At 35.5% G+C, this 16,707-nt stretch overlaps 1 protein-coding gene across 1 annotated transcript in view; it reads right to left on the bottom strand.

The window, feature by feature from the left end:
- Positions 1-764: 764 nt before the first annotated feature.
- The window catches only part of LOC111516175 (uncharacterized), a 66,871-nt gene continuing 50,928 nt past the window's right edge, over positions 765-16,707 (bottom strand). Inside the window, exons 4-6 of the mRNA XM_074177480.1 lie at positions 5,734-5,867; positions 1,860-2,061; positions 765-981 (exon numbers count right to left, since the gene is read on the bottom strand). Coding sequence (XP_074033581.1) covers positions 890-981; positions 1,860-2,061; positions 5,734-5,867 — 428 coding nt within the window. The 3' untranslated portion in view covers positions 765-889. The remainder of the gene's footprint in view (positions 982-1,859; positions 2,062-5,733; positions 5,868-16,707) is intronic.

Below are 16,707 nucleotides of genomic sequence, written 5' to 3'. Positions count from 1 at the left end.
ACTGATATCCTTGGTCTGAAAAAAAATTCTAGTTGCCCAAAGTTGGGAACTTTTGTTCAATTTAACTCACCCTGTACGTCTTACCCTTTACGAGATAGCAATTGTGAAATCAGCTCTGTAGATTCAGGCCTTCTGTAAATTCAGTCTCACCCTATTTCTATACTCACCTCGCTGCATTGAACAGCAAATTTCCAATATCATTAACATCATCCTTTAATGATGATTCTTTATAGAAAATATATTTTTGAATATCCTATTAATTTGTGATGGTTGAAATTTTCAATGTAGTGCGAAATATATTATAGAAAATGATCATCTAGAGTAATTTTCCCAATATTCCAGCCTGGAAATCGAGGTAGAGTATTGGTTGATTTGGAATTGAGAAAACTCCTGTTAGGAAAAAAAAAGTTCAATCTGCTTGATTCTCAAAATCATTATGGAAAACATGAACAATTTGATAAAGAATATTGTTGCAATTCACAGCCCTTTTTGAATTCTTTTCACAAGAAAAAAAATTGTCTACAGATTTCCTTTTTTTATATTGCGGACTGTTCAATAACGTTTCTAGTGACAAAAATACGTTTTCTCATGAATATTCTAGAAAATATATAATATTCATCACTTCTGTTTGCAAAAATAGACTCTTCGAAGTTGGTTACTGTCCTTGAGGCGTGTGAAATACATTTCTATTTCCTGAAGTCATCATGTCTTGAATCATGGTGTATATGAAAAAAACACTTCATATTTATGTAAATATATTGCAGAAATAACAAATAACAGTTATACCCATCGATATTAAATTCCATACATGTATCTTACCTAGATATAAAATTCAAAACAACACAAAAACTTCATGATGTATCCAATGGACATTTTCCAAAAATATTCCTCAACTCAACATCGACAACGTTAATAATAAAAATAACATTTGCAGCGGTATTCGTGAAAATTCACAGATGGAGCCAATACTGTAAGCGCTCACTGAAACAAAAAAAAGAAAGATGTTAACATGATTGACGAAGAGGCTGATTCACTAGCACAAGAAGGAGCGCGATGCTCCCCCATTGGCCCAGAACCCTTTTGTGTTACAGCAAAAACGCTGCGAAAAACTTGTAACAGCAACTGGAAGGAAAAACAATCTCAAAAATGGTGGAATAAGACGCCGGGTATGAGACAGGTCAAAAAGTTCATTAAAGAGCCATCGCAAAAAGTCACGGAGTACTTACTAAGTCTGAATAGGCGATCAACTAGAGTTCTGGTCGGGCTATTGACGCGACACTGTAGACTCAACAAACACATGAAGAACATTGGACTGGCAGACACAGCCCTATGTAGGCTTCGCCAAGAGGATAAGGGAACCTCCGTACACATACTATGCTATTGCGAAGGTTTGTCAAGGATATGGTTTGCAACATTAGGAGAGGAAAAACCACAACCCTCTCAATATATGGGGAACTTGAGGTCTGGCCTATGGAGTCTAGTTACAAGGACGAGCCTAGACAAGGAACTCTAGCATACATGAGGGCACACACAATAGACCTGCAAAGGTCGCAGTGTAGTGTCTGTTTAGCACAGAAGCCCCATATTAATCTAATCTAATCTAACAAGTGAGACCTCGTTAGTCCATAGCTCGCACAAGTTTCTCAACTCCTGAGAGTTGTCGTTCGTATGGGGGCGACAGTTGATTAACGGAAGAACATATTTAAATGGAACTTACTGTCGAACCAATAGATGGCATTTTCGTAGGAGGAGATATCATCGCCATCACAAATATCTATGTAGAAGATCAAAGTGAACAAAAATTGACATCAAATCAAATAACATGACAAGAAAATCTTCATGATTATCATTTGACTAACCTCGCTCTGGGACGGGATCTCTTACACTACCTAGTTTGAGCACAGCCTCTTCGCGGTAGATGTCGCTGATTTCGGCAACGCAGCGTAGGATCAGACGGCCTCCGCTAAAGTGGTACTCTGAAAGTAACATTTGTAGTCCCAGGTCACTCCAAGAAGGTGGTTCGTTGAAGTTCTTGGATGCGTTGAATTCACTTTTGGCTACCTGAAATCAGAAATAGAAGATTCCATTTTTTTTGTTTCTTCAGACTCAACGGTCTGAATTCATTTTAATGAACAGATGAGGCGGTTCGTGACAAATTTCATGTATTGATTCAACGAAATGTGGCTGAAAAATAACGGGACTGGTTTTCTGTGAGACAAACGGTACAAGTATTACCGTCGAGCGTCATATTGATGACACGGGTCTGCAAAAAAAACTTTTTGAAAAGTTGTTTTGTTTTCGTTAACTGATCTTTATGTAGTTTTTTGCACTGATTTCAATAATTATATTTGTTCTTATCTATTACGTAAGGTTTGCCTATAAAATAAGGATCAAATAATTGAAAAAGTACAAAAAAACGATGAATTTTGGATTCATTTTTATTATTTCAACATGGAGTCAAAGCAAAAAAAATAATGCTACATAGCTAAACTAAGCATAATAGTGATACACAAGAGTTTGCAAAGTGCTTGTAAGTCTCTAATGAAAGCTTTTCTTTTTCTGCCAGCTTCTTTTGGCTGTGTTCTTGTGAATTTTCCCTTTTCAACATCCAACAGTAGTCTGCCATCATGTTAACATTCCACCGACCTTGATATCTGCGTTCCATTTCTTAATGTCTTGATGGAACCGTTCTCCTTGTTTCTCACTTACAGACCCTAGATTTTCGGAAAAGTATTCTAAAGTCTATCCAAATCTAAGATAGAGTAAAACATAACAAAACCGAAGCGTGATGTTCATGTGATCGCCCAGTGTCAGATGGAAAGGGCAACGTTCATTGGTGAATTCGCCTTCTTGGTACGAGTTCGGTACCAGCACAGGGTTGTAATCAGTCGTTTGCTTGTTTGTGTGGCGTGCGTTATAGTATATTGTTTAAAATTGTTTTCCAAGATGTCCAGTACAGACACTGCTGATGACACTATGAGCTATCCTCTGAGTCCAGCCAGGAAACGATCCAAAAAAAGACATTTGAGTGTTGAGATGAAAGAAGTGATTTTGAATGTGTTCAAGAAAGAGATGGAAGAAATTGAGACATCGACTGTCGACGAAGTCGTATCGAAAGTTTCCGATAAAATTCCGAATACAAATCAGAATCGTCAAACCATTATAAAAGCAATAGATGATGCTGATAAACAAGCAATAAGGAGGAAAGTGCATGAGTACTTTTTCAGAAATGAAATACCCACGATAGACAAAGTACTCACAGAAATAAATGAAGATGTTCAATTTCCAAGTTTTGAACGGTCAACATTCCATAAAGTATTGAAACATTTGAATTTCGTATGGAAAAAACGGTGGCGCAATAGTTTAAAGAGGATAGAGAGGAAATTGTTTTATGAATGAAAGAGTATCTGACCAAAATTAAATATTATAGGGACAATTTATTATATGAATGAAACCTTGGTTAATGATGCTCATACTACCCCTAAAGTATGGGTCGATGAAACAGTGACCTCATCTAGGAGGGCCTTTCTAGATGGACTATCCACCGGATTAACAAATCCATCAGGTAAACTTATATTTATATTAAGACCTGCCTCAATCTCAATATATGAAAAGTAACCCTCGTATTTGTTTTATTCACTTACATACCTCGTCATAATTTCATGTAAATGAAAACGGCTTATTATTTGTCACATCGGCAATGAGAATGGGTTTGTTGCTGAAGGGCTGTGGTGTTTCGAGTCGAAGAAAATTGGAGATTATCACGAATAAATGAATGGTGAATCTTTCGAACAGTGGTTTTCCAAAGTTCTACCCCATCTGGAGGATAATGCTGTGATTATAATGGACAATGCACATTATCATTCGCGACGGTTAGAGAAGATTCTGACAACGTCTTCAAAGAAGGTTGAAATTCAAAATTGGCTGCGATCAAAGAATATTAGCTTTGAAGACTCAATGCTAAGAGTACAGCTACTAAAAATTGTCAAGGAGCGCAAGCTTCAATACCAAAAATATATAGTCGATGAGATGGCAGCAGGCCAAAACAAAATTGTCCTTCGCCTGCCTCCATACCACTGCGACCTCAATCCCATCGAGTTAATATGGGCGGATGTGAAGAATATTGTAGCTCAGCATAACATTACGTTCAAATTTGCAGATCTCAAAGTAATTTTTGATGAGGCTTCGAAAAGAGTCACAGCGGAGAAATGGGAGAAGTGTGTTCGGCATGTGATATCGGAAGTCGAGACAAAGATGTGGAAGCTTGATAACATAATAGAGGCACACATCGAGCCACTGATAATTCAGATTGGTGAGGATAACACTACTGATGTAGAGACAAATTCATCCAGTTGAATAATTTTGAATAATATTCCTTTTGATTTTACATAAAGTAAAAATTATCAATAAAGAAATAATTACGTCTCTTTTCATATAAAGCTTGAGTGCGCTGTGAAAAATCCAATTACATTTATCATCTTACTTTTTATATTATACTTATTATCTGCATTTTTCCTGTTAAACTGCAAAACTTGTGCATTTCACTCGTTATTATAAAAAAGTTTTCCTAAGTATGATATAACATTTGCGATCAACAAGATGTTGGTTCTGAATACGACCCTGGCCAATTCTTGGGATTTTCAATGTCACGTGCGTAGGGCATGTCAATGTTTACATCCACTCTATCTTGGATTTGAATTTGCTTCAGATGTGAGTGAAAGCAATGGACCTTCACACTCAACAACATTTTGTAGTTTTGTTTCAATTCAGCAACCAAAGTTTTGTAGTTTGGATCTTTTTTGTTCCCAAGAAAGCTCGTTATAACATGTTTAAATGAATTCCAGGCATTTTTTCTTTCATTTTTATTTTAGTGACAAAGCTTTCATCTTTTGAAAGTTTTCTTAAGTCAGGCCCTATGAAGAATCATTCTTTCAGTTCAGCATCGGATAGACCAGGAAACTTGAAACAATCTCCTTCTTTGTCTAATGCTTTCATAAACTGTTTCATTAGCCCCAATTTGATATGGAGTGGTGAAAGTAAAATTTTTTTAAGGTTCCACTAAACTTTGTTTTTCAACACTTTTAATAGGACCCTTTCTTATTGGCCACACCTGCTTGACATAGTGTTGTTTCCTGTCATGGCTATCCCATTCACAATTTACATAGAAAACATGAAAGCTTAGTGTAACCACTTTGTTGACCTAGTAACATTGAAATAACTTTCAAGTCTCCACAAATGGTCCACTTATGATCAGAGTAGCTGAGTTCATTAAGAAGAAATTCGATTTTTGTAACATTCTTTCGAATGGACTGAGTGTCCAACAGGCACAGAAGCATATTGGTTTCCATTGTGAAGAAGTAGAGCTTTCAAACTTCTTTTTGATGATGAATAATGGTGAAATAAAATACACTATTATTTCATTCCCAGTCCCAATTATTTCATCCCGCCAATCCCAGGAGAGAAATAATTGTGAAATAAAATACACTATTATTTCATTTCAGGTTTATTTTGCTTGATATAATTGTTATTTTCAGATATTCATTTTTAATTCTTCTTTTTTAGTTGTTTCAGGGATTTCAAATCACTAAATATAGTAGACAATGGAAGTCCGAACTAGTTAAATTCATCATGAAACATTGTCAATCACCTTCAAACAGCATAAAACTGTATCATAAAATCAAACAAAACAAAAAATAAGTCACAGTTATCTGTTGAGATAACAACCAAACCCACCGTTAAATTATTGAGCAGCAACGTCAAGAAGGCCTTGGGGCTAGAAGGGGAGCTCGAGCAGTTGGCTCTCAAAGTATCCCCGTAGTCTAGAGGCTCCCTTCCCACGCTGATTGTCGGAGGATATTCAGGCAACTCTGGAATTAAAATGATTAATTAAGAGATTACAAAAGAAGCTTGTTAAGTTAATCATGGAAATGATCTCGAATTTACATTATTTACTTTGCCCATTCGTTTTCGAGACTGTCAAAAAAATTACGGAACCGGAGAAATGGGTCTGCGCATATTTTAATATTCCGAACAGTAACTGGAGCGGTTTGCGAGATTTTGAAGTGGAATATCGAAGTGAATTTGCCGAGTGAACTGAAAAAATTGAATATTCGAATTAGTTCGTCGTCATTTCAATATTTTTATATTGAAATAAGGTCTGGTTCTGCGCTAACAAGATAAAATAGTAAAACGAAAACTGAAAAATACAAATTCCGGAAAAAAGTGTGGTACTTGGAAATTTATAGATAGCAGAAAAAGTTAAATACGGAAAAATGGATTCTCGAACAAGTTCAAGTAAAATGAATGATCAATTTTTCGAACATCAAATACTATTACTGATGCATTTCTATCGACATAACCTCAAAACAAATGTTGGATCATTACGATTGAGTCAATCACCGATGAAGAAAACATTACCAACTAAATAGTTATTGGGACAGACTTTGGCCAAAAAATTTAATATTTCACAAACATACATAACCGTTATTTAGTTATTTGTGGGTTAATTTATTGTTAGAATGCTGTCATATTGGAAATGTTCTTCAAAGAATTGCAATTCATGTACAAAGTCCGGAATATACGAGTAGACAAAATTCTAAGTAGAGCAGTAGGCATGGAAGTCTGTCAGGGTTGATTACACTGTTATTTTGGCAACCTTGTAGAATATCGAATCAATAAGACACATTTCTTCATTATATGTTGCATGTCCGCTAATATTAACTAAAAAAAAAACCAGAGTCTTACAAAAATGACAAAGGTTGGCTGTCAAACGCATTAATCGTAGAAGGTAAAGAGATTCGTAAAATATACAATGAAATAAAAAACTGTCCTGAAAATAAATTACTTTACATGGAAAGGAAAAAAATATATAGAAAGAACATAAAATCTGCCAAATTGAATTATTACAATAATGAAATAACAAATGCTGAAAATAAATCCAAAGAGACATGGGCTCTAGTTAATAAGAAGCTTGGAAGGTCAAAAACTGGTTTTAAAAATATTACTCTGAATATTCAAAACAATTTAACTGCTGATGGGAAAGAAGTGTCAAATTGCTTTGCTTCCTATTTTTCTAGCGTTGTGCCTGATCATATCGCCGAAAATTTCGGATATAACTTATCTCTGCCCTGTACTTTGTCTGAACATAGGATAAATTCCATATTTTTTCATCCACTGAGTAAAAATGAATTAGCAACTGTTATAAGCAATCTTAAAAATAAAAAGTCGGCTGGTTTGGACGGTTTCACTACTCACATCATAAAAAATATTTGCAATAACATCATAGACCCACTGCTGCACCTCATAAATCAGTCATTTCTTTGGAAGATGATTCGAAACACCGTCCATAACTCTATGTAAATTACTTATAAAAGTAACCGAACTGCTATAAGCTTGATAATTCCACTGCTACCTAAATCCAAATTCTAAAAAAAAATGTTTCTAGAAGAAGCGATTTTATTGAGAAAACTTGACGATTTAGGTATATGGACATGATATATCATCTTGAAGCATTTTTCACCATCTTTCAATTAACCGAGTAATATACAGGGGGTTCATTTGAAAAAATGAACTTTTAACTACTTTTTTGCACAATGGAAATAATAGTAATTTTAGCACGCCCTGTATGATATGGAGTCGATTTCTTGGTGTTATTTGAATATTTTCAGTTTGTCCGAACTATCATCAAAATATCAACTTTTCATAAATTGAGAGTACTGATGTACTTAATTTCAATTAAGGCTATGTTTTGGACCATATTTAGCACAATTCATTTTTATGTCGAAAACAGATAGAGATAGGTATAGGACATTATTTACAAAAAAGTATTAAAATACCAGAGCAATTCCAAAAATGTATTAATATACGGGGTGTTCCATCAAAAAAAATTAAGTTGCTAGGACTTTTTGATGGAAGTGGCAACGCCGCAATGCTGAAAATATTTTAGATCGATAGAACAAGTAAGGAAATGTGAGAGGTGGAATTTTCAGAAAAGTCATGCTTTGCGTTTTCCAGAAACGTCTAACCTACCATCGACCGTGAGTCACGCTGTATATGGTTGATTAAAAGTCAGTTGTGTATATGGATGAAGATTGACATATTATATGTCTGTACGTGTGTAATTTGTGTATGTATATAAGTTTATATGAACGAACCACATAAATATGAATAAATACATGGATCCTTGCCACATCAACCGCTCCGAAGAGTGAAATGTAAGATTAGAGAAAAAAAATTAACCAGATCATGAATCATAAATTAAAGAAGGCGAAACAAGGAAGAGAAAATAAGGTAAAATTTTAAAAAAATAATCCCAAAGGAAGAAGAATTATTCATTGTGTGAATTTTATCGTATCCTACAATAATTTAACTATATAGAATGTATATTTTCTTTGATATATGTATTTGTTTAATATAATTACCATTCATTTTATTTACCTAATGAAAATCCTAAATTATTCCAAGGGGATGCACAAAACAAGCACCTCGAGTGCTTAGGAGAACCCTTGGGATAATAAAGGATAACTGTTATAATAATGTTTGTTTATGTAGTATCTTGTTATATCGAATTGAAAATGAATTTGAATTGAATTGAATTGTAATTCTGCGGCCTGTTAAGATGTGCCTCCGTAGCCGATGTCCTGGAATCTAAAATATTAATTCAAATACAATTTGAAAGCCAAATTCAAAACTTCTCCCTTGAGAGAGATAGCAAATTGATCTCTTCATTTTATTGAAACCATGTTAATTATTGCTGAATATTCGGATGAATGTGTTTCATTGCCTGAATGCATTTGGATATATTTGTTCAGTTTTAATCACTGATTGCCTGCGTACTGTTATATAATTATCAGTAATAACTAATTACTGAACTCCATTATGGAATTTATATTCATTCCACCGCGTATCATTTCGTTTATTTCTTTTAAAAACAATCAACAGCAGATTCCTTATCAGAAAAAAATTTGAAAGCATGTACATCCAAATTGAGAAACACGTAAGTCCATCTTGTCCTTTCCAGGAAGGGGAACAGATCACTGGAAGATAGCTGCTTTATATCAGCAGGTGTAGGCCAAGACTCGGCGAACACACACTCTCTTATCGACGATAACTCCGGGCACTCACATAGAACATGCCTGACAGTCTCATCTTCCTGCTGGTGTGTCCACCAGCCCCATATCATGCAGGTGTTTCCTTAGTTGACAGTGGCTAGTCAAAAATCCTACTGTTGAACGTAAATTTTTTCTGGTCATCGTCAGATATTTCTCCGGCGCCAGCTTCCCAGGGTAGCCCAAGGTGATTCTGGCAAAATTACATCCTTTGATTCTGTCCAATCTCTTTAGGGTGTAACATTTGGCTTGTTCCGGAATTGTCGAAGTCATCAAGCCGTAGGTGCCACTTGGTTCTAAAATTCTTAAGTCCAGCCGCTTCCTTGGCCAAAGAGTCGGCAATGCAATTACCTTTATTTCTATCGTGCCCTTCAAGACGTTCATATTTTTTATTCTAGTACAGGTTTGTCGCTACAAATATCATGAAAGAATTCATTGACAAGTCAGTTCTGCCGCATAAGATAAGGGACAAAAGATATTTCTTGATAGAATGAAGTTATATTTTTAATATTTGAAGTGTTACGAAATGTTCAGATTTATTGTGGTGATCATATCTACAGAATTGAGAATACTGATGTTACGGTTTACTCAACAGAAACTATAGTCTATTTCAAAAGAGTGTAGAGTAATAAAATCTCATTAAGTATTCAAAAGCGCTACAGGGTGATCCGTCAATAAATTCTGTCACTTCCCTAGTCCGCATTGCAAAATTATGTCGTTTCTTAAAGAGCAGGTAGGTATCACCCTGTTTTAAGGGATTTGTCCATTGTTATCGACGGATAAATACTGAGCCAGAGGCGCGCTAGTGGGATAATTGCCAAAAGAATATGCATTCATTAAAATTATATTAAAGGAAATAAAAATTTAATACAGCAGAACAGTGTTATTAAAAAAATATAAAATGTAACAATAAAATATATACGAACCGAAATCGGGAAATACTCACAAACACACACGAACGAACTTTACGTATTGAAACACTTGTGGGGACTTTAAATCAATTTATTCACAAAAACGACAAGAACTTTACTGGATACGTTATTACAATTTGACACTTGAACAATACTAAAACTGTGAACTTCCCTTAACGTTTAACAACACTCTATTTATACCCTAATTGAATGTTCTAGAGATTACTAGGTACAATTTTCGAGAACCTTCCGAGAAAATAATTATTCAGACTACCCTTAATTCTAAACCCTAACCTAAGCAAAAGTGTCACTGTCACTGATACACTGGTCTCTGCCCAGATTGCTTATCCCGCTATAGTATATTTACAATTCAATTAAATTATTCTACATCAGTATAGTCTTCATCCGAAGAACTGTCATCATCCCCTGGTGTTATAATTATAGGGTCAACCACCTGATCGACCAAGTTGTCCAGTTCCCACATTTTATCTTCCTCTTTTAAAACATGCTGGATTGCTTTTTGCCAGTTTTCTGATGTGATTTCCATAATGGCTTGATCAAACAATACCTTGACATCTTTCATTTTAAATGTGGTATTGTGCCTTGCAACATATCCTTTAACTTGTGCCCATATAAGTTCTATAGGATTTAATTCGCAATGATATGGCGGTAGGCGCAGCACAGTTACTTTATACTTTTCTGCTACATCTTCTACGGCATATTTCATGAAGCGAGATTTATGTTGTTTCACTATGGCTAGTAGTTCCTTCTTTACTGAATTCGTCTCAAACTGAATACCTTTATTTGACAGCCAGTTAATAATTTCTTGCTTTCTCCAAGCTGAAGTTGGTACCTTCTCTAAGCGCCTTGAATGGTAGCTTGCATTATCCATAACCACGACCGAATCAGCTGAAAGAAATTTTAACATTTCCCCGAAGTAGTCTTCGAAGACATCCGAATTCATGTCCTCATGATAATCTCCCGTCCGGCACGACTCAAAGCTTAACAAACCTTCTTTTAAAAATCCGTCTTCGCTTCCAATGTGAGCAATTATAAGCCTCTTCCCTTTTCCCGAAGGCACTTTAATACCCGTCGAAAGGCCTTCTATGAAAGCTTGGCGAGAACTTGTTATATTTTTATCTTGCCACATTTTTTTGACTATATAACCTTCGTTTATCCACGTCTCATCAAGATAAAAAATTTTCTTTTGCTCTCTGCGGTACTGCTTTATAGTTGTCAAATATTTTCGTCTCCAGCAAACAATTTCATCACTTTCCAGTAATAGTGCCTTTCGATTGTGCTTTTCCCAGGCAAAATTCATACTTTTTGAAGTTTTCCATAAAAGTTTTCTGGATATCAAAGGAATATCGTTATCTTGGCTTATCTCGATAAATATTTTTTCAAGAGTGGGTATTTCCTTTTTAAAATAAAACGAATGAACTTTTCTTCGAATGTCACATTTGGTGTCTTCATCTAAGATTTTTATTGGTCTTCCTGATTTTCTCTTGCATGGACTTACCTGGCCTGATATCTTTCTTTCTCGCAATAATTTAAAAATCGTGGACTGTCCAATTCCAGTCATTCGGGCACATCGCTCAACACTTTCTTGCACAGACAAACTAGGGTGATCGTGTTTTATGCAATCATATACATTTAAAATTATAACTTTTTCGCAAACAGATAGCGGAGAATATTTTACACTTCTTTTCTTTGGAGTAAATGTCCCCATTTTATAACTTTTTCACTATTTCTATATCACAATATCACTGTACGTTTAATTGGTGTAGTAACAATTACTATTATAACTCGAATGTTTAAGACACCATTACAATATATTTAAACCCTTTTTCTTAATTACCTGGGTTTAATAGGTATTGCATGATTGGTGGGCAGGGTCAAAAAGGGATTATTATAATGACATGGCACCTCGGAACTAAGTGTTAACCCTTTTTTGAGAAATCATGCTCAAGTATATGAACCCAAATTGCATATTAAATAAGTTTACAAGAACCACTAAAATTAATCTTAATCTTTTTTTAAGAAATTTTACTTACCTAAATACATGTAGGTACTTAGTTTAAGACCAAATTACTTCCAAAAATGGCCTTTTATTATTATCTATGTCTGTAATTTTTAATTTACTTTAATTATTAAGTATAATAATCCTAAGATTTGCCTACGCCCATGGACGACAACGAAATTCAGGCAAATTTTATGACACTTCATGATTTATTACTCTACACTCTTTTGAAATAGACTATAGTATTTCCAATTTGAATGACATTCAAGCTACTGGTTTCATTTATTATTAGGACAATAATGAGTCATCTGAAATGTGCAAAAATACACAGACAAAAAACTCGCTTTGATTTTTTTCATCATTGTTACTTTAGGTATGGTCTAAAGTGAGTGGGTCTATTCGACCCTCCACCGCAACCCGCAAGGGTTTATTGTGGCTCATACCTATTCACACTCGGCCAAATGGTGAGTGGTCTTTCAGGTTAGATGGTAAGAGTACGGCTCTGCTGAACTCTAAAAACCTGATTCGCTCTCCAGTATATGCTCTGCTGTTTTATCATTTTCCAAACAGAGGCGACTCACACTGTCTTTCGACAGTCCAAGTCTATGCATATAATGATTCAAATGACAGTAGTTCCTGAAAGATTCTGCGAGAACACCACAAATCTTCTTGTTATCCAAGCGTTCAATGTTTTTTTTTGGCAAAGCCTATGGCGATGCCAATGACTGGTTCTGGTCCTATGAAGGTGCTTGCTGCATCCTTCTTTGCGAGGGAGTCAGCAGCTTCATTGCCTTCCAGGTCAGTATGGCCAACAATCCATAATAATAATAATAATAAATATAATTTATTGTCCTATTACATATTTGCCAAACGCAGGTTCATTAATCGAGCATCTGAAGGATAATAGGTGAGTCTTATCTGTGTTGAGGGATAATTTGTTCGCATCGCACCACTCTTTTACAATGTTCAAGTCTGAAGATATTATATCATGTAATTCCCTGGTCTCCTTGCCTTTCCATAGTATAGTGGTATCATCTGCAAATACCTATAGTGAATTTACCAGATATCTTGACTTTAGTGAGGTCGTTGATATATAATAGGAAAAGAATGGGGCCGAGCACAGATCCTTGGGAGACTCCGGACGTTATTTCCCGCCTATTCGATAGTTCTGTTGTTTAAACAATCTCATAACGTCCTGAAAGATATGAATCGAACCATGTGAGAGACACACCTCGGCATCCATACAGTTGAAGTTTTCTTAGCAGTATCTGGTGATCAACACAGTCAAATGCCTTTGTTAGATCACAAAACACTGCTGCTGTTGTCTCTCCAGCATTTATCTCAGAATAGACTTCATAGAGGAGTAAGAAGATTGCATCATTCGTATTTTTTTATTCTGAAAACCGAATTGATTTTCACTAATTATTTTATGTAAGTTCAAAAATTCTAACAGACGCTTCTTGACTATTTTTTCGATAATTTTGGCAATGGTTGGAATAAGAGAAATAGGCCGAAGATTTGAGGGATTATCCAGATCTCCACCTTTATGCAGGGAGATAACAATAGAGTTTTTCAAAAAGGAGGGAAATTCGCCTTTACGGAGGGAGATATTTATTAGTGAAACTAGTATATTGAGGGCACATAAGGGAAGGTTTTGTATTATATTGATTGAAATTTCATCATAGCCTGCTGTTTTCTTGTTTTTGATATATTTTAAGATTTCTATCAGTTCGTGAATGTTTGTGTCATACAAGATAAGGCTTTCACTAATTGTGTATTGTTCCAAGTTTTTTAAGGGATCATGTGTGGGTGTTATTTTGTTACTTAAGTTTTGTGCAATGGAACAGTAGAAATCATTAATTGTATTGGGATTTAGCCCTATATCCTTGATTTTTTTCTTTGCTTTTCCCCTAATATCATTAATAATTGACCAGGATTCTTTCACCTTACTAACAGAGCCGCTAAGTCTATTATGGTAGTATCCTTCTTTCGCAGTTTTAATCAAAGATCTATAAATTCTTCGATAGTGATTGAAGTAATTATGAAATGACTGTTCATTTGTGAACTTCCGTATGTAATGTAGTGAGCGGAGGTTTCTCGACGCTACTTTTAGCCCTTTCGTCAGCCAGAGTTTTTTGTTTCTTTGTTTTATTTTTATTTTTTGCTTGGGGAAAGATTTATTGAGGACATCACATAACACAATGTGAAATGCGTGAAATGGTTCTTTATGAGAGAGGATACTTTCCCAGTTGACATTAAGACAATTCTGAAAGAACTTACTATAGTTTGCTCTGCTATAAAGTCTTCCAAATTTACAAACTTTAGTCTTTTTTGTGTGATCAAATGGTATGCTGCAGGTGGCTGCCTCATGATCAGACAAACCTGAAGGAATGACAGAGCAAGATACCATTCGATCTTCAAAATTACTACACACATAATCAATGCGGGTAGAGGTGTACTGAGAAACACGCGTGTCTGATTCAACGTGCATAGTCAAGTTGAATGTAGACAGTAGGTTTTTCATGTCTTCGGTAGCTGGTGAAACTTGATTACTGAAATTTATATTGAAATCCCCTGCTAATATTATGGAACAATTCACAGGTAAGTCCGATAATATTAGTTCCAGCTTATTCAAAAAGAGCTTTGGGTCTGTAGAGGGGGATCGGTATAAGCATAGGATATATAAATTACTTTTCTTACAATGACATAAGGAGAATTCAAAACTTTTTTCTTCTAACAAATCTTTAAACTTATCAACATGGGTGAAGGAAAAAGTATTGGAAACAGTATTTTTTATTAGGATGGCAGTTCCGCCATGCGCAGAGGTAATTCTTGAGTACCTGGATGACACAGAGTATTCCGGGATGTGAATAGGTTCCTCTTCCTTACACCAATGTTCTGTCAGTAAAATTAGATCAGGGAAATTGAGGGTTTCCAGAAGGGCAAATAGTTCGTTGGTCTTGTAACGAAGTGATTGTATATTCAATAAAATTGAAGTGATGGACCTATTTTTAATTTTTTGACAATCACTTTTTTGGGGTGTTATTCTATCATCGGCATTTCCTGGTTTGTGCGAAAATAATCATTCTCCGCAGTCAAAAATCTTAAATTTGAACATTTTTTCTGTGACTGAATATTATCTCTTGATATTTTCTGAGCAATTGCAGTAATACTCAATATTTCACCTGAACTGTTGTTGATATCCAAAAATGATATATCGCCTTCTGCATAGTGATTGAGTTTCTTAGCATATTCATTAAGTTTGCAGTTAAATTTATATATGCGGTCATTGTTTTGGATAATCTTGCCGTAGGGTACAGAGCCAGAGACATTCTGTTGTCTTCCTATCGAGGAGAGTCATTCTTGACAATTTGCTACCAATTTAGACGTTGCCCGGTAGAAGCCAAGAGCTACCAATATCCAATCTCTCCGCACACAATTCAATAGCGTAAATTTCCGCTTGAAATGCTGTTGCATAAGTTCCTTGTCAGGTAGATATCTCTATCCTGAGTCTGCGACTGAAAACTCCTGCACCAGAACCGGAAGGTGTTTTTGATCCACCAACAACTATCTGCTCTTAATATTTCCTTCTCCCGGAGGATCCAGTCCTATCTACTTGGGAATAGTACTTTATAAGGCAGTTCGTAGTTGACAGTTGGAGGCATAAAGTCGGAAGACATAGAATGCTGTGACTTTCAGTGTCAACAGTCTGTTGTACTTTGCATTGAATTGATTTATGCAATTGGCAATGTGCACAAGTCTGTAAGCAGTCCATCTAGCCTCTATCTTCAAAAAAAATATTGAGAGGGGGTAGATCTAGAAGGATATCCATGGTCGCTGACGGTGTGGTACTGATGGTACTACTGATAGCCAGACAAGCCTGTCTCTGTAAGCCAGAGAGCTTCGCTTGGGCCGTTTTCTATAAAGCCTTCGGCCAGCAGGCAATTGCACCATAAGTGATCATTGGTCTGACGATCATCACATAAATCCAATGAAATTGTTTGGGATCTAAACCCCAAGTTTTACCACAAATCCTTCGACATGCCCATAGAGACAGTCTGGCTTTGTGTAAAACTTTTTCCAAGTGAGCGTTCCAGGTGAGTCTTCAGTGTACTCGTTTCAATTACATTGGAATCTATTATTTCAATTCTACATTGAGAGTGGCTTTTCCAATGAGAATTGTATTCTTTCTGATTTGGACAGATCCTGAAGACGTATCTAGTGAATATGCCACCTGGATCGTTCATTATTTTTCCAGTGAAAATGAAATTTAGCATAATTAAAAATAAAATATCACAGAATCCACATATTACTTCCATACTGCCTAATATAAACTATTGGAAAGTCCAATTAGTCACTAACTTGTATTCATGAATTTCTCTTACAAATTGATGAATTAAATATTAATACTCAGCTTTCTTACGTTTTGGAATTCCACCTTGTAGAAATGGAAATAAACCAAGAACTGACCTAGAAGGAATGAGTTGTCATTCAGTTACACCTTTTCCTCAAAATATTCCTGCAGCAATTCCCAGAGAAATAAAAGTGTGAAACGAAGCGTCTCCGAATTATTGATTGATGTTCTTCGTTGACAAGTTAGGTCATTTAATTATAGGAATATAAACTCCCTAAGACTGGCTAAAGTGTGATGGATGATGGAAGTACGTGA

This window comes from Leptinotarsa decemlineata, unplaced genomic scaffold, assembly GCF_025532065.1.
Source record: "Leptinotarsa decemlineata unplaced genomic scaffold, Ldec_3_MD MMD2_tig00002974_RagTag_RagTag, whole genome shotgun sequence".
NCBI classification, from domain to species: Eukaryota; Metazoa; Arthropoda; class Insecta; order Coleoptera; family Chrysomelidae; genus Leptinotarsa; species Leptinotarsa decemlineata.
This window is presented reverse-complemented; position numbering and strand designations above follow the sequence as displayed.